This window comes from Puma concolor, chromosome E1 (assembly GCF_028749965.1).
Source record: "Puma concolor isolate L17-30 chromosome E1, mPumCon1.1.hap2, whole genome shotgun sequence".
Classification (NCBI taxonomy): domain Eukaryota; kingdom Metazoa; phylum Chordata; class Mammalia; order Carnivora; family Felidae; genus Puma; species Puma concolor.
The window spans coordinates 9,568,337-9,587,599 of NC_141680.1; the positions used below are offsets into that span (position 1 = coordinate 9,568,337).

At 37.0% G+C, this 19,263-nt stretch overlaps 1 protein-coding gene across 9 annotated transcripts in view; it reads left to right on the forward strand.

Moving 5' to 3' along the window:
- The window catches only part of ZNF624 (zinc finger protein 624), a 36,029-nt gene extending 26,119 nt beyond the window's left edge, over window positions 1–9,910 (forward strand). For all 9 annotated transcript variants that reach the window (XM_086686089.1, XM_086686093.1, XM_086686090.1 and 6 more), the window contains one exon: window positions 5,311–9,910. In XM_086686089.1, the coding sequence (XP_086542215.1) occupies window positions 5,311–7,529 (2,219 nt within the window). In that variant the 3' untranslated portion in view covers window positions 7,530–9,910. The remainder of the gene's footprint in view (window positions 1–5,310) is intronic.
- The last annotated feature ends 9,353 nt before the right edge of the window (window positions 9,911–19,263 follow it).

Genomic DNA, 19,263 nt, shown 5'->3' on the forward strand with positions numbered 1-19,263 from the left:
GATAAAAGGTCAAATGGTGGTGAGAAGATCAAGGCATTCGATTTTAATAGGCTCTGAATTTTCAGTAAAATATGAAGCAAGGCCACCAGCTTATAGTGAGGATAAGAAAGAGTTGTAAGAGAGGGAAAGATACATATAAAAAAGCTTAAAATTAAAAACAAAAAGATACATAGATTTCACTAGGGAAGCCACATTGACCTCATGCTTTTATTAGGGAAGGAGTTTAATTATAGTTTCTATTCCTTCTGTAGCTATAGGACTATTAACATTTCCTATTTCTTTCTGTTTTAGTAAATTATATGTATCTGGGAATTGATCCATTTACTCTAAAATTTAAATTTATTGGCATACTGTCCTCTCCTTTAAATGTCTATGTGGATCTGAAGTAATGTTTCCCTTTTCATTCCTGATACTGATTTTTTTTTTTAATCTTCTCTCTGTTTTCTTATTCAGTCTGTGTGGAGCCTGATGTGGGGCTCAAACCCACGAACCAGGAGATCATGACCTAAGCCAAAGTGCCCCAATCTTATTTGGCTTTTAAAATAACTTTTTTGTGTGTTTGATTTCTCTATTATTACTTTCTTCTCTTTATTTTATTATTTTTAACCTTTTTAGCATTTAATTTGCTGATCTTTTTTAACTTCCTAAGTTGGGTACTTATATCGTTGATTTTCAGCCACTCTTTTTTTATAGCTTATTTAAGGCAATCTAGACTGCATCACACCCCATTAAAAGACAAGAGAAAATTCTTCTTGACAACACCAAAAAAAGAAAAGTAGACTACATCACATCTTTTTTTTTTACTGTAGCAACTTCATAATTATTGAGTTCAAAACATTTGATAATTTCCATTGTGATGTCTTTGTCCCTTGTGCTCTTTAGAAGCATTTTTCTTAATCTTGTACCATCTGGGATTTTCTAGTATTCTTTTTTTTTTTTTAGGTTTATTTATTTATTTTGAGAGAGAAAGAATGAGTGGGGGAGGAGCAGAGAGGAAGGGAGAGAGACAGAATCCCGAGCAGGCTCCACACTGTCAGCGAGGAACCCAATGCGGGGCTCGAGCCCACAAACCCGTGAGATCATGACCGGAGGCAAAATCAAGAATCAGGCACTCAACCAACTGAACCACCCAGGTGCCCCAGGAAAACAGATTGTTATGAACTTATGCAAAGAACTATAATTGCTATGAAAGAAAGAATGAATACACACTGAGATATCTGAACTCTGGGGTTCAGGGAGTATTCTTGTTACCTTAATTTTTCCTGTGGTCAGAAAACATGCTATGGATGATTTTAGTCTTTATAAGTTTCTTAAAATTTGCATTACCACACGGCCAATTTTTGAAAACGTTGTATGTGCACTTGGAGAAAATGTGTAGCCTATTGGTATTAAGTGCAGTTTTAGTTATACCAAATATATTATGTTGCTAAAATCTATGTGCTTACTGATTGTCAGCTTATTCTGTCAGTTATTAAGGTTTTTCAAAGTCTCCCAGTAAGACTGTAAACTTGTCTGTTTCTTATTTTAGTTGCTTTAATTATTGCTTTATGTATTTTGAAGCTGTCCTATTAGGTAAATGCAAAGTTATAACTGCTACATCCTTCTGTTAAAATGGACCTTTTATCCTCATGAAGTGTCTTTATCTCTGTACTGGTTTTGCCTCATCCTAATATTATTATAGCATCTTTCTTCTGGTTATTGTTTTATCGTATATCATTTTAATTCTGTTCACGGTCATCTTTTATATATCCTTGTATTTTGTTTCTCTGATAAGTAGCATATTGTTAGATTTTTCTTTTCACCAATCTGACAGTCTGTATCTCTTGGAGTATTTAGTTCCTATACATATAATTCAGTTACGTAATGTTTAAATCTATCATCTAACTGTGCAAGTGTCTTGCACGTTCTGTATTCTTTTTTCCCCCATTCATGCATTTAGATTTATTATCTTATTTTTCTATTTACTTGGTAATTACAAATTTCCAAAATTAGTTGTGTAGTGGTTAACTCTGAGATTAAAGCATGCATCCTTCATTCAGCAGTCTAATGTAAATTGTCCTTCTTCCTAAACAACACAAGAATCTTACAACCACTTATTTCATTTAACCTGATTTATATGTTGTTGAAATTATGTATTTTAACTGTGTCTATATGTCAGATCTCATAAGAGCATTATTAATGTTCTGTTCCGTCAGTGTTCATTTAGATTTGCCTATGTTTTTGCCTATATTTTCTCCTCCTATTTCTCTTCATTTCTGAGCTTGTATCTAGGATTATTTTTCTTCTGTTTAAAGAGTACCCTTTAATATTTTATTTTACCCACATCTTCTAGTGTCCTACTCCCTCCATTTTCTTTTTTGTCTAAAAATATCTTCAGTCTTCATTTTTAGATAATAGGCTTTCTAGGTTGGCATTTACATTCTTTCAGCATTTTGGAAGGTATCATTCCGTTGTTTCCTGTCTTACATCTACTCCCTTGACAAGTCAGTCATCTGTCTAATTCAGGAGTCAGTAAACTTTTTTCTGTAAAAGACAAGACAGTAGATATTTTAGGCTTTGTAGAGACATAATCCCTCTGTTGCAGCTACTCCATTCAGCCATTGTAAGTGCAAAAGCCTCCAGAGACAAAATGTTAACCAAAGAATATGGTTATATTCCACTAAAACTTTATTTAGGGACCCTGAAATTTGAAATTCATAGTTTAATGTGTCATAATATGTTATCCTTTTAATATATTTTTCAACCATTTAAGAATGTATATTCTTATCTCACCGGCCACACGAAAATGTAGTGGGACAGATTTGCTGTAGTTTGCAACCTCTGATCTGTTGGCGCTCCTTGATAGAACTCTTAAAGTTTTTTTTTTTTTTAATGTTTATTCATTTTTGAGAGAGAGAGAGAGAGAGAGCGTGAGAGCGTGAGCAGGGGAGGGGCAGAGAGAGAGGGAGACACAGAATACAAAGCAGGCTCCAGGCTCTGAGCTGTCAGCACAGAGCCTGACACGGGGAACTGCGAGATCTTGACCTGAGCCTAAGTCAGACACTCAACCGGCTGAGCCACCCAAGTGCCCCCAAAATCTCTTAGTTTCCATTATTTTTTCCTTGTATTCCTCCCACTTGGAATTCATTTGGCTTCTTTTTTTTTCTTTTCTTTTATTTATTTATTTTTTTTCAATATATGAAGTTTATTGTCAAATTGGTTTCCATACTTCATTTGGCTTCTAAAATCTATGCCTTGAGGGGCGCCTGGGTGGCGCAGTCGGTTAAGCGTCCAACTTCAGCCAGGTCACGATCTCGCAGTCCGTGAGTTCGAGCCCCGCGTCGGGCTCTGGGCTGATGGCTCAGAGCCTGGAGCCTGTTTCAGATTCTGTGTCTCCCTCTCTCTCTGCCCCTCCCCCGTTCATGCTCTGTCTCTCTCTGTCCCAAAAATAAATAAACGTTGAAAAAAAAAATTTTTTTTTAAATCTATGCCTTGATATTTTTTATTCTGTTTTGGAAAATGCTTCAGCATTATTTCTTTGAATTTGATTTCATCCCATTCTCTCTCACTTCTCTTTCGAGCTTTCTGGGACTCTTTCACATCTGTGATAGACCTTATCACTCTATCCCATGTGTCTCTAATGACTTTTGAAATTAAGTTTTCAAGTTTTTCATCATTCTGTACTTCAATATGCATATTTTCTACTGACCTGTTTCCCATTTTGCTAACACTCATGTGTCAAATCTGTGTTTTTCAGCCTATCCTTTGAGTTATTTTCCAGTTCTAGAATCACCATTTGGTTCTTATTTTATACTTTCCAATTATTTGGTGAAATTACTGGTCTTGTCTTATTTTCTTGAATATACTAATCATGATTATTTTGTAAATTTATGTCTGAGACCTCAACTGTCTGGATTCCTTCTAGATCTGTTTCTTCTCTTGACTTTTTTCTAATTAGACTTTTGTCTCCTTGTATGCCTATTATTTTCCACTGTCAAGCATTGATATGAAAACCTATAACAATAATTTGAGGTTCTGGATTGTGTAAGCTTTTTTCATAGAGGATTGTTTGCTTTTGGCAGGCTGCCAGGATAAAGGTTCTAACAGTCCTCAGTTACCTTAATTCAGTTAGACATTTAAAAGAGCTGGGTTCCAGAGTTGTCCTCTTTGGTGGCCCTAAACTTAAAACTTGGCCTATTTTGAAAAAGATTACACTGCAGGGTGGTGGTCTTACAACTTGTTTGTATATACAGTGTAAAATTTTACTATTATATTTCTTTTAAATTTCTAAACGTGGGTGCCTGCATGTCTTAGTGAGTTAAGCGTCAGACTCTTGGTTTCAGCTCAGGTCATAAACTTGCAGTTCATGAGTTTGAGCCCCACGTTGGGCTCTGTGCTGACAGTGCAGAACCTGCTTGGGATGCTCGCTCTCTCTCTCTCTCTCTCTCTCTCTCTCTCTGCCCCTCCCCCACTCATGCTCTCTCTCAAAATAAACTTAAGAAAAGTTTATAAATTTGCAAACTCTATAAATTTGCAAACTATAAATTTGCAAATTCTATAAATTTGCAAACTCATTTACAGGCAATTTTTTCTCAATGTTTAAAAAAACAAATTGGATCAAAACCTTTTGTGGATAGTTTTTTACTTTAAAACTCAAGGTATAAGTAGTTTTGATCCAGTTTTTGTCAGACATACAGGAATGTTGTTAAGATATAAAAAGGTTGCAAAACTACCTTCGGTGATAATTATTATCACTATTTAGAATATTAATAGCTATAAATACTAATTTTTACTAACTTACTGTTCAGACTACTTTTTGAAGAATCAAAGTGTCTTTTTCCATAAACATTTGATTAATAAGTACATAAAAAGACTTGAATAAGCTGATCTCACATGAAAATTTGAGAAAGCCGTCATACAAAAAAGCTAGCAAACAAAGAATGAAAACAAATAGAAAGTATGGTTGGAAACAACTGCCTGGTTTGTAGAGTAAATGGAAAGAAAGGAAGTAGTCGTGACTATGAAGAATGCTCTATAAATGCTGACTATAAAGGAAATGAGAAAAGAAGTATTTGAGAGGCTTAGATTCTAGGGGGTTACCGTAAATGAATTTGTTTAGTAGGGGAAAAACTCTGAATTTGTTACTTTGGTTCTTGGCTCAACCAGTCTCCCTCAAACCTGTCTCCTCCTTAGAAAATAAGGCCAGTTTGGAAGCAGTTAAAACTTTGTATTCGTTATCAGCTCAGCTTTCCCTTTTCCCTGTTTACTGAGATCTTCCTAACTTAGGAAATAGGAGTCATTTGATTTGATTTTTATCTTTTTTCCCCCCAGAGCTGGAGACCAAACCTGCAGCCAAGAATGTTGTATCAGCAGAAAATACTTCTGAAGATGTATCACAAGAGACCATAATAGATAAACTCACAGAGAACAGTCTGTGGAACCCCAGAATGGGAGGATTATGGAAATGGAATGAAAGGATATTGAGATTGCAAAATAGTCAAGAAAATCATTTGAGTCAAAGAATAGTTACTCACAAGAAAATTTCCACTGGTCAAAGAGGATTTAGATTTGGATCTATTCTTTTTCCAGAAGCGGGAGTTATCACAGAAGGGCCCCACGGCAAATGCCAAACACGTGAAAATTTCACTGAGAATTTAGATTTGATTACAGATACCCATCTAGGAAAGAAAATCTGCAAGGATACAGAAGGCAGCAAAGCTGTAAGGCCTACTTCAGAACTTACTTTAGGAAAAAAAAACAATAATAAAGAAAAACCCTATCAATGTAGTACCTGTGAAAAGTCCTTTCGTTACAGGTCATTACTGATTCAACATCAGAGAACGCACACTAAAGAAAAACCTTATGAATGTAATGAATGTGGGAAAATGTTCAGCCAGCCTTCATATCTCAGTCAACATAAAAAAATTCATACTGGAGAAAAACCCTATAAGTGTAACGAATGTGGAAAGGCCTTCATTGCTTCTTCATCACTTATGGTACATCAGAGAATTCATACTAAGGAGAAACCTTATCAGTGCAATGTCTGTGGAAAATCTTTTAGCCAGTGTGCTCGCCTTAATCAACACCAGAGAATTCAAACTGGAGAGAAGCCCTATAAATGTAGTGAATGTGGGAAAGCTTTCAGTGATAAATCAAAACTCACAAGACATCAGGAGACTCACAATGGAGAGAAACCCTACAAATGCAATGATTGTGGGAAAGCCTTTAGGAATAAGTCCTATCTTAGTGTACATCAGAAGACCCATACTGAAGAGAAACCATATAAATGCAATGAATGTGGGAAATCTTTCAAGAATACCACAATTTTTAATGTTCATCAGAGAATTCATACTGGAGAGAAACCCTTTAGATGTAATGAATGTGGGAAAGCCTATAGAAGTAATTCAAGCCTTATTGTACATATAAGAACTCATACCGGGGAAAAACCTTATGAATGTAATGAATGTGGGAAAGCATTCAATCGTATAGCAAATTTCACAGAACATCAAAGAATTCATACAGGAGAAAAACCCTATAAATGCAACGAATGTGGAAAAGCATTCATTAATTATTCATGCCTTACCGTACACCACAGAATGCATACAGGAGAGAAACCTTATAAATGTAATGAATGTGGAAAGGCCTTCATGCGTTCTTCATCCCTAATTATACATCAGCGGATTCATACTGAAGAAAAACCTTACCTATGTAACGAATGTGGGGAGTCTTTCAGAATAAAATCACACTTAACTGTGCATCAGAGGATTCATACTGGAGAGAAACCATATAAATGTACTGACTGTGAGAGGGCCTTTACCAAAATGGTAAATCTCAAGGAGCATCAGAAAATCCATACTGGAGTGAAACCTTATAAATGCTATGATTGTGAGAAATCTTTCAGGACTAAGTCCTACCTTATCGTACATCAAAGGACCCATACTGGGGAAAAACCATATAAATGTAATGAATGTGAAAAGGCTTTCACTAACACATCGCAACTTACCGTACATCAAAGAAGGCATACTGGAGAAAAACCCTATAAATGTAATGAGTGTGGGAAGGTTTTCACAAGTAACTCAGGCTTTAATACCCATCAGAGAACACATACTGGAGAGAAACCATTTAAATGTAATGACTGTGGGAAAGCATTTAGCCAGATGGTACACGTCACAGAACATCAGAAAATCCATAGTGGAGAGAAACCCTATAAATGTGATGTCTGTGGAAAAGCCTTCAGGAGGGGTTCCTACCTTACAGTGCATTGGAGAACACATACTGGAGAAAAACCCTATACGTGTAAGGAATGTGGAAAAGGTTGTATCACTCTATCACAGCTAACTCTTCATCAGAGAATTCATACTGGGGAAAGGCCCTACAAATGTGAAGAATGTGGAAAAGCCTTCAGAACCAACTCAGATTTTACTGTACATTTGAGGATGCATACTGGAGAAAAACCCTATAAATGTCATGAATGTGGAAAAGCCTTTAGGAGTAGCTCAAGCCTTACTGTACATCAAAGAACCCATCAGAGAGAAACTCAATTAATATAAAAAGTAACAAACCATTCATCCAGATGTCAGCTCTACAAGGAGAATCTTATAAACTGTGTCTTTTATGAATGTGGGAAAACTTTCAGGAGCAATTCACCAGAAAACACACACTTAAGGGATACTTTATAAACATAAAAATGTGGAAAACTCATATTAAATCTTAGAAGTTACAAGCAAATTCACAGTAGAGAAAAATAGTGGACAAATGAAAGCCTTCACCCAGATTTCATACTTTGTTCACTTAAATTATCTTCAATGAATTGCCTATAATTTTTTACCTATTTTTCTATTGGTTTGTCTTTCTTACAAATCTGGAGGTGCTCTTTATATACTTGAAATATTAATCCTTTGTCATGTGTGTTTGAAAATTTTTTAATCTAGCATTTGTTTTTATGCTTTTTTATATGGTAAAAGAAGTTGCCACATTTTAATTTTTCATAGATATTTATTTTCCTTTTTAGATTAATTTACTCTTTTAGTTAAAAGAGTCTCCTTAATCCCTAGGTTATACATAGTGTTCTAAATTTGTTTCTAAGATTTTGTTAATTTTATATTTTATATTAAAGTCTTTAATCTGTCTGAACTAGATGGCTAGTCATAGAAGAGCAAATTGCCATTAATCTCTGAAAATATTATGAACCTAAGGTAGTACTCAGGGAAATGCAAATTAAAACAACCAATGAGATGTCACCTCCACTAAATGGAGTTGACAAAAATTAAGAGATCTTTTGGTAGTGGGATTTGGGAAACCATGTACTCTTAACACAAACGGTTATATATCAACTTCTATTTCCACCAGCAATTAAGCAATATGTATTCAAATATTTTAATAACATTTTAAAATAAAAATACTTTGACCTAGCAGTCTCACTTTGGGGATCTTCCCCACAGAAATAACAGCATCAGTGCATAAGAATACACATAAGTCAGGATTTTTGTTGAAGTATTGTTTGTAGAGGCAAAGTAGAAAACCAAGTGGAGACTAAGTGAATGCCCATTAATTGGGAAATGGTTGAATAAAGTGTGATATAGCCATTCTATGGAACAGCATGAGAGTAATTTTTAAAATTAGTTATATCTACACTAGTTGATCTCAAGGTATTTCCACAATTTTTAATAACTAATTGCTTTATTGCAGAGCTTTATGTGTACAGGATTTCATTTTTTGTTAAATGATCATTCCCATTTATGTATATATGTGTATGTGATGAGCATGGAAACAAGTATATATACTTGGCTGAATATATACCAAGCTGTTAATATTGGTTACCTTGAAGGAAGGGAGAAGAGAAGTAGGGGAAAGGACTAGAAAAAAAAAATTTTTTTTAATGTAAGTGCAGCATGTATGGTATAAAATTCTATATAAAACTGTATTTGTATGAACTTTTGAGAACTACGAATGAAGGATGGTCTCCAAAAAGTTAGATTGTTTTAGAGTTGGGGGAGTATGCAGTACTTTTTGTCCGATTACTGCACTTCTATGTATTTTATAAGCTTTGCTTCCCAACAAGCATGTGATATTTAACATAAACAGGAAACACCTATTTTACTTGTGAAGGTAATTTACTGGACACCTGTTATGTACCAAGAATTACCCTAATATATTGGCATGGTAGGGACAGTCAGGAATCTAAGAGCATGGGAATTTGTTCTGATGCTGCATAGATTCCAAACAAGTTACCCAGCACCTCATTACACCCACCCTCTCGGTTTCATTTAGAAGAGGTAGTAATTTCAGACAAATGAGAAACGTACCCAAGAATATCTGGGACTTGTGTTCAGGCTATAAACCAGAAAACTGCAAGCCTCAAGAGAAGCTCCACCTTTAACATGGCACCAAAGGAAAGGTCACAGTGATGAAAAGTTCCATGTACAGCCTCATAGAACATTACATGATGGAATAGAGAAAGGGAAACAACCAGACACCCAAGTCCATAAAAAAGGAAGTCTTGGGAGTTCTGGAAATACTAAGAGTCCTGGAACAAAGATGAGAACCAAAAGGCTATGGCCCTGATATCAGAAGGCCATAACAAACCATGGACCTGATACCCAAAAAGGACAAGACATGATGAGCTATACTTCAGTGGAGGCTGAAGAAAAGAGAATCCCAGTACTCCTCCCACAATGTTGGAATATGTATATATCCAATATTGGGGAGGAGATATTGGATAAATGATAGGAGCTACCTCCCATTACAAGTAAATAATTTGACACTGGTTAAAATGACCATTTCTGATTGAATTTTAATAATGGAATTTATGAATTGTTACCAAGAGACATACCTCCTTTGGATGTAATGTATGGGTTTCTGATTGGAAAGTTTAGAGTTACACCTTGACATACTATCCTTAAGAAACCTTGCTGTTAAACAGTTGACATGACTTGATGCCTACTCTGTCGGCTGCTTCTTTCTACCTCCTAACCCTCACCACACATAAAACCCTCTGCCCTGCTTTAGAGCCAAACATTTCAAGAAGAGGAGCATCGTCAGCAGGTTCAAATGACATAACTGAAAAGTGTCCACAGGGTTAGGGGACGGAGATGGCACAGGCTACCTTTACAAGAGCAGTTTCGGGGCGCCTGGGTGGCTCAGTCGGTTAAGCGGCCGACTTCGGCTGGGGTCATGATCTCGCGGTCCGTGAGTTCGAGCCCTGCGTCGGGCTCTGCGCTGACAGCTCAGAGCCTGGAGCCTGTTTCAGATTCTGTGTCTCCCTCTCTCTGAACCTCCCCCGTTCATGCTCTGTCTCTCTCTGTCTCAAAAATAAATAAATGTTAAAAAAAAAATTTTAATACAAGAGCAGTTTCAATGGAGAGGTAAGCCTGGTTCTAATGTATGGCAGTATCTCATTATAGGTTGAATTTGCATTTCCTTTATGGCTAATGATGTTGAGTCTCCTTTTAGGTGCTCTTTGAATATCCTCCTTTGAGAAGTGCCTGTTCAAGACTTTTGCCCATTTTGGGAGGCACCTGGGTGGCTCAGTTGGTTAAGCGTCTGAGTTCAACTCAGTTCAATGGAGTGCAGCCTGGAGCCTGCTTTGGATTCTGTGTCTCCCTCTTTCTACCCCACCCCCGTTCGTATGCTGTCTCTCTCAAAAATAAACGTTAAAAAAAACCTTTAAGACTTTTGCCCATGTTTTAAATTGGGAACTCTGTTCATTTGTAGGATTCTTTCTATATTCTGGGTGCAAGGTACCTTTTTTTTAATATTTTTTTTGGGGGGGAGTGCAAGTGGGGGAGGAGTAGAGCGAGGGGGACAGAGGATCTGAAGCAGGCTCCGCGCTGACAGACTGACATCAGTGAGCCCCATGTGGGCTTCAAACTTGCAAACCACAAGGTCATGACCTGAGCCGAAGACAGACACTCAACCAACTGAGCCACGCAGGTGCCCCACAAGGTACTTTTTAGATACTTATATCACAAACATCATCTCCAGCTTGCCTTTTCACTCTCCAAATGATGTCCTTCAATGAACAGATGTTTTTAATTTTAATAAAAAATAATCTGGGGCGCCTGGGTGGCGCAGTCGGTTAAGCGTCCGACTTCAGCCAGGTCACGATCTCGCGGTCCGTGAGTTCGAGCCCCGCGTCAGGCTCTGGGCTGATGGCTCAGAGCCTGGAGCCTGTTTCCGATTCTATGTCTCCCTCTCTCTCTGCCCCTCCCCCGTTCATGCTCTGTCTCTCTCTGTCCCAAAAAAAATAAAAAATAAATAAATAAAAAAAAGTTGAAAAAAAAAAAACTATTAGTGCTTTTTGTGCCTAGTTTAAGAAATCTTTTCATAATCCAAGGTCACAAAAGATATTTTCCTACATTTTCTTCTACATTTCTACTATTTTAATTTTTAGGTCTACAATCCATTTGAAGTTAATTTTTTTTTTTTTAATTTTTTTTTTTTTTTCAACGTTTATTTATTTTTGGGACAGAGAGAGACAGAGCATGAACGGGGGAGGGGCAGAGAGAGAGGGAGACACAGGATCGGAAACAGGCTCCAGGCTCTGAGCCATCAGCCCAGAGCCCGACGCGGGGCTCGAACTCACGGACCGCGAGATCGTGACCTGGCTGAAGTCGGACGCTTAACCGACTGCGCCACCCAGGCGCCCCTGAAGTTAATTTTTATGTGTGGTCTGGGGTAGAGGTCAAATTAATATTTTCCATACAAATATACAACGTATTCAACATCATTTATTGAAAAGACATTCTCTCCTCCCCCTCGGGTTGTAGTGGTATTCTTACGATAAATCAAATGATTATGTTATATGGGGGTCTATTTCTAAATTATTCTGTTACATTCTAAGGAACACCAGATGTTTTTAGTGTAAGCAGATTTATAGCAAGTCTTGGTGTCTGGTGGTGTGTGTCTTCTAATTTTGTTCTTGTTCAAAGTTGCAATTCTAGACCCTTGGCATTTTCATGCATTTTTTAATGATTTTTTTTCAATTGTTCCACACCAAAAAGTTGAGGTTTTAATGAGCATTCCATCAAATACGTAATTGTGGAAGAATGCATACTTTAACAATATTGAGACATCCAGTCTGTGAGCATGCTTTTCATTTATATATGTCTTTTAATCTCAGCAATTTTTGTATTTTTTCAGTGCAGATGTTTTGAACATTTTTATTAAGTTAGTCCTATGTATTTGGGGTTTTGATGTTATAAATGCTATTATTTTAGTTTTCTGATTTTTGCTAATATTTATTAAATACATACAGTTGGTCCTTGAACAATATGGGTTTGAACTGTCCAGGTCCGTGTAATAGATGGGTTTTTTTTTTCCCCAATAAATGTATTGGAAAATTTTTTAAGAGACTTGCAACAATTTAAAAAACTCACAGATGAACCATGTAGCCTAGAAATAATTGAAAATTTAAGAAAAGGGTACAAGTGTACGAAATATATGTAGATAATAGTATTGTATCACTACCATAAAATATACACAAATCTATTGTAAAAAGTTAAAATTTATCAAAACTTCTGCACACAAGCAGACCATACATAGCACCATTTGCATTCAAGACAAATGTCAACAAAAAGACGCAGCAGCAAATGAGAACTGTGTAAAATTAACTGTAGTACATATTTTACTACTGTAATAATTTCGTAGCCACTTCCTGTTGCTGTTGAATTGAGCCCAGTGTAGTGAGTATCCGCTTAAAATGCCTGTGACACTAATCGTCACTGAGCAGTTCATCTCCAATAAGTTGTATATCACCGTAAAAAGTCATCTGTCCTACTTCTCACATATTTTTCAACATGTCTAAGTGAAATACTGTAAACCTGGAGTAATACCAGGGGACCCATAGGGAGCACCACTAATGATGTGGCAGTACTCCCCAAAAGCAAAGAAAGGTTATGAAATTATAAGAAAAAGTTGAATTTCTTGATACGTACCAGTGATTAAGGTCCACAGTTGCAGTTGCCTGCCATTCCAAGACAAATGAATCCAGTATAATCCTCAGGAGGAAGGAAGGAAGGAAGGAAGGAAGGAAGGAAGGAAGGAAGGAAGGAAGGAAGGAAGGAAGGAAGGAAGGAAGGAAGGAAGGAAGGAGAAAAGAAAAAGAAAGGGGGGGGAGGGAGGGAGAGGAAGGAAGGAAGAAAGAAAAAGAAAGAAAGAAAGAAAGAAAAGAAAAAAAAGAAACTTTCATGAAGCCATCACTGCCCCTAAGCCAGCCGGTGTGAGAACCTTGCACTTTTTGTGAAATACGTTTTTATCCTACTGAAAATAAAGCTTTTTTCAAAAAATATTTTGAGAGAGCACAGGGGAGGGGCAGAGAGAGGGAGAGAGAGAATCCCAAGCAAGTTCCGTGCCATCAGCACAGACCCTGATACAGGGCTTAAACTCATGACATCATGACAGCCAAAATCAAGAGTCAGATGCTTAACCGACTGAGCCACCCAGGCACCCCAAAAATGCAGCTTTTATGTGGGTGTAGAATTGTTAAAAGAAAGGCATACCTATAGACTGTACTATGATTTGAGAAAAAGCAAAGTCCATATGGCAACTTTCAAAGAAAAAGGAAGGTGAAGGATCTAAAGCTGGAGAATTTAATGACAACAGTGGATGGTTTGATCATTCCAGAGGTTTGGCTTTTAAAATGTCAACAGAAGTGGCTTCTGCCTACCAAGAGGCAGTAGATGAGTTCCTAGACACCATTAATGAAATCATTGAGAAGAAAGAATGTCAGTGAAACTTTTTAATAAAGACAGAAGTGCCACATTCTGCGGGGGCGGGAATCCACATTATTAGGAAGAGAATCGAGCACCAGGATTTAAGGCATGAAAGGATAGGCTAACTATGTTTTGGGCAAATGTAGTTGGGTTCATGATCAGGACTGCCCTTACCTATAAACTGCTAACCTTTATTGTTTTTTTAAATGTTTGTTTATTTTTGAGAGAGAAAGTGTGAGCAGGCAAGAGGCAAAGGGAGGAGACACAGAATCCGAAGCAGGCTCCAGGCTCTGAGCTGTCAGCACAGAGCCCAAAAGGGGGCTCGAACTCACGAACCCGAGATCATGACCTGAGCCGAAGTTGGATACTTAACCAACTGAGCCACCCAGACACCCCAAAGCTGCTAGCCTTTGAAAAGCTATTTAGCAGCTGCCATTCTTTTGGTTGTACAGCAAGAAGGTCTGGATCCCCCCTTTTTTAAAAAGACTTCTTTTATTGGTTCCAACAGTACTTTGTCCCTGAAGTCAGGAAACGCCTTGCAACTAAGGAAACTTCCTTTTAAAGTTCTTTAGAGGGACACCTGGCTGGCTCAGTCAGTGAAGCATCCAACTTCAGCTCAGGTCATGAGCTCACAGCTCCTGAGTTCCAGCCCTGCATTGGGCTCTGTGCTGACAGCTGGACCCTGGAGCCTTTTTCAGATTCTTTTTTTTTTAATGTTTGTTTATTTTTGAGAGAGAGAGAGTGCAAGCTTGGGAGGCGCAGAGAGAGAGAGAGAGAGGGAGACACAAGAATCCAAAGCAGGCTCCAGGCTCCAAGCCGTCAGCACAGAGCCCGACAGAGGGGCTTGAACTCACGAAACGCGAGATCCTGACCTGAGCCGAAGCCTGACGCTCAACTGACTGAGCCACCCAGGTGTCCCAAGATTCTGTGTCTCCCTCTCTCTCTGCCCCTCCCCAGCTCATGCTCTGTCTCTATCTCTCTCAAAAATAAAAACATTAAAAAAATTTTTTAAGTTCTTTTTTTTTTTTAATTTTTTTAATGTTTATTTATTTTTGAGAGACAGAGCACAAATGGGGAAGGAGCAGAGAGAGGGAGACACAGAATCCAAAGCAGGCTCCAGGCTCCTAGCTATCAGCACAAAGCCCAATGCAGGGCTCACAAACCATGAGGATCATGACGTGAACCAAAGTCAGCGCTTAACCGACTGAGCCACCCAGGCACCCCTTAAGTTCTTTTGATACTGGACAATGTCCCTGGCCATCCAGAACCCCATGAGTTCAACACTGAAGGTGTCTAAGTGGTCTTTTTTCCCCCAAACACAGCAACATCTAGATCACAAGGACCTTTAAAGCTCATTGCACATGGTACTCTATGGAAAGGATTGTCAGCTATGGGAGAGCCCTCCAAGAACAGAATAAAAATCTGGAAGGATTACACCCCTGAAGATGCCATTGCTGTTATAGAAAAAGCTGTGAAAGCCATCAATCCTGAAACAATACATTCCTGCTGGAGAACCTGTGTATCAGCCTATCATCACAGGGAAGTAATTTTCCAAAAAAATGTAATAATGTTTCCAATACTGTATTATGGATATGACTGTAATACCTATGTCATAAGAATTTTATAACAATTTATTCAGTAATATACAGGCTAAGCTACCATGAAACAATCACACTGGGCTACCAATAAAGCCATCATATTGCTGCTTTTTTGTTTTCAGTGCATGATTTGTAATACCTGTAAATAAATGTACATTTTTTTTCACATTTCGTTTTTGAGATATGTTAGTAAAGCATATAGCATCACAGTGTTTTGTATCCTATAAGACAATATTGACAGGTACTGACAAATGATTTATCTTGTAAACAGACCATGTAAACTTACAGTATCAGTAATTTTAGTTCTGTAAACGTATTTTCTCTTATGATTTTCTTAACACTTAATTTTCTCTAGCTTACTTTATTATAAGGATATAGTATATAGTATAATATACAAAATATGTGTTCATCAACTGTTAATGTTATCAATAAGGCTTCTGGTCAACAGTAGGCTATTACTAGTTAAGTTCTTGGGAGGTCAAAAGTTATATGTGGATTTTTGATTGGGGGGGCAATACCCTTAACAACCACATTGTTCAAGGTTCAACTGTATAAATAATATAAATATTTGTATATTACATGTTATAGTATATTATATGTATTATAATATTATATATAACATGTAATAGATTCATATTATACCCAAAGGAATGAGCAAAGCTACGTAATAATTATAATTATTATAACATATTATATTACAAACTGACCTTCTATCCAGTGACCTTGATAAATACACTTGTTAATTATAATTAAGTTTATTTTATTGGACTTTGTATACAAAATGTCATCTGCAATAAAGTAAAATTTTTTACTTCATCCCTCCAATTTTTATACCATTTTTTTTTTTCTTGCTTTTTTGCACTGGCCAAGGCCTCCAGAAGTAGTGATTGTGGGCATCTCTGCGTTTTTCCCAGAATCTAAAAGAAAACCCTAGACGTTTTACCATTAGGTGTGAAATGAGGTGTAAATTTGTAGATAATTTCTATCAGATTAAGAAAACTTTCCTCCAGGGGCGCCTGGGTGGCGCAGTCGGTTGAGCGTCCGACTTCAGCCAGGTCATGATCTCGTGGTCCGTGAGTTCGAGCCCCGCGTCAGGCTCTGGGCTGATGGCTCAGAGCCTGGAGCCTGTTTCCGATTCTGTGTCTCCCTCTCTCTCTGCCCCTCCCCCGTTCACGCTCTGTCTCTGTCCCAAAAATAAATAAACGTTGAAAAAAAAAATTTTTTTTTAAAAAGAAAAAAAAAAAAAGAAAACTTTCCTCCAATCTTAGTTTGCTGAGATTTGTTATCATGGGGAGGGGTTAAATTTCACTAAATACATATTTTGCATCTATTGAGATGATATATGGTTTTCTCATTCTGTTAATGTGCTTGAGTTATATGGATTGATCTTTTTTTTAATTAAAAAAATTGTGAAATGCACACAACATAAAATTTACCATCTCAACTTTTTTTTTTTTTAACGTTTTATTTATTTTTGAGACAGAGAGAGACAGAGCATGAACAGGGGAGGGGCAGAGAGAGAGGGAGACACAGAATTGGAAGCAGGATCCGGGTTCTGAGCCATCAGCCCAGAGCCCGACGCGGGGCTCGAACTCACGGACCGCGAGATCGTGACCTGAGCTGAAGTCGGCCGCTGAACCGACTGAGCCACCCAGGCGCCCCTCAACTATTTTTAAGTATATAGTTCAATGAAATTAAGTGCATTCATATTGTGCAACCATCACCATGATCCGTATCCAAAACTTTTTATCTTTCTAAGCTGAAACTCAATACCCATTACACAATAATCCTCTGTGCCCCCTCCCCTCAGTCTCTGGAAACTACTGTTCTATTTTAATTATTTTGAATTGGACTACATTAGGAATCTCATATAAATTTTTGTTCTTTCGTGACTGGCCTTATTTCACTTAGCATAATGTTCTCAAAGTTTGTCCAATGGATTGATTTTTGAATGTTAAGGCAATCTTCCATTCCTGGAAGAGATACCATTTAGTCATTGTATATTATCTTTTTAATATATTGTTGGCACCTGGGTGGCTCAGTTTGTTAAGCATCCAACTTCGGCTCAGGCCATGATCTCACCATCCGTGGGTTCGAGCCCCGCGTCAGGCCCTGTGCTGACAGCTCGGAGCCTGGAGCCTGCTTCGGATTCTGTGTCTTCCTCTCTCTCTGCCCTTTCCTTGCTCAAAAATAAGCATTTAAAAAAATTAAAATATATATATATATATTATTGAATTAGATTTTTAAGTTTTTATATAGGATCTTATGTCTACGTCCTTGTTGTTTTGTATGTTTCCTTTCTTGTAGTAGCTTTGTCAGAGATTAGTATCAGAATAATGCTGGTCTTATAAAATTAATTGGGAATCACTTCCCTTTTTTGTACCCCAGAAGAGTTTGTGTAAGACTGTGCATTATTAGTATTGGTATTCTTTTTCCCATAAATATTTTCTGTAAAAATCATCAGTAAAGCCATCTGGGCTAGGAATTTTCTATTTAGGAAAGTTTTATGTTTTTATTTTTATTTAAAAAAAATTTTTTTAAGTTTATTTATTTGAGAAAGAGAGACAGAGTGAGCAGGGGAGGGGCAGAGAGGGAGGGAGCGAGAGAGTCCCAAGCAGGCTGTTTACTGTCAGCATGGAGCCCAACATGGGGCTTGAACTCATGAACCATGAGTTCATGACCTGAGCCGAAACCAAGAGTTAGATGCCTAACCAACTGAGCCACCCAGATGTCCCTGTGTAGAAAAAATTTCAATTATACGTTCAATTCCTTTGATAGACATAGGACTATTGATATTTTCTGTCTCTTGTGTCATTTTTGGTAAATATCATTTAATCTCCATATCATTTCATTGAAATATCTAATTATTAGCTTTAAATAGTTTATATCTGCTTGTTATATTTTTAATATCAGTAGAATCTAAAGTGATATTCTCTTTTCTGTCTCAGTATTGGTAATCTGTGAGGTCTCTTTGTTTTCTTGATTAGGCATTCTAGGGATTTAACACTTTATTAATCTTTTCAAAAGGTCACCTCTTAACTACTATATAATTGATTTCTTTTTCAGTGGTTCATGCTCTTTTCTAAAAACAACCTAATTCAAGTGAGCAAAACTTGCAAATATTTCACAAAAGAGAAATATCAATGACCATTAAACACACGAGCCTTTCTATTTTATTTGAGTTTAATCCACTGGGGTTTTTTTCTAGCGTCTTGAAATTTAAGTCTTAGATAATTGATTTTTTCCAACCTTTCTTTTTGGCTAATATTTTCATTTAACAATCTAAATTTCTCTATACACATCCATTTCACTGCATCCGGTAGAGGTTTTTATCACCTTTATTGAGTCATAATTATACATATAATAAGTTGCGCTAAATTTAACTTTACATTTTGATGAGTTGGGGTAAATACACACTTTAATATAACTACCACTAAAATCAAGAAATATAACAGTTTCATCACCCCAAAAATGTTCTATATCCCTTTCCAGACGATTCTCCCCACCTGACTCCAAGAAACCATTAATCTGCTTTCTGTCACTATATGTGAGAACTGTCTTTACGAGAATTTTATACCAGTGGAATTACATTGTATATACTGTTCTGTGCCTACTTCCTTTCACTCAGCTTAAATTTTGAGATTTATTTATGTTGTGTATGTCAATATTTCATCCCCCTTTATTGATGAGTGGCATCCCATTGTATTAATATGTCACTATTTATTTATGTACCCATTGATGAACATTTGGATTGTTTCCACCTTGGAGCTACTATGAATAAACCTGCTATGAACACTCATGTATAAGTTTTTGTGTAAACATATTTTCATTTTTATTGTATAAATAATATACATCGCTGGGTCATATGGTAAATGTATGTATATCTTTTTTTTAAATTTTTTAATGTTTATTCATTTTTGAGAGAGAGAGCGCGTAAGTGGGAGAGAGGCAGAGAGAGACGGAGACACAGAATC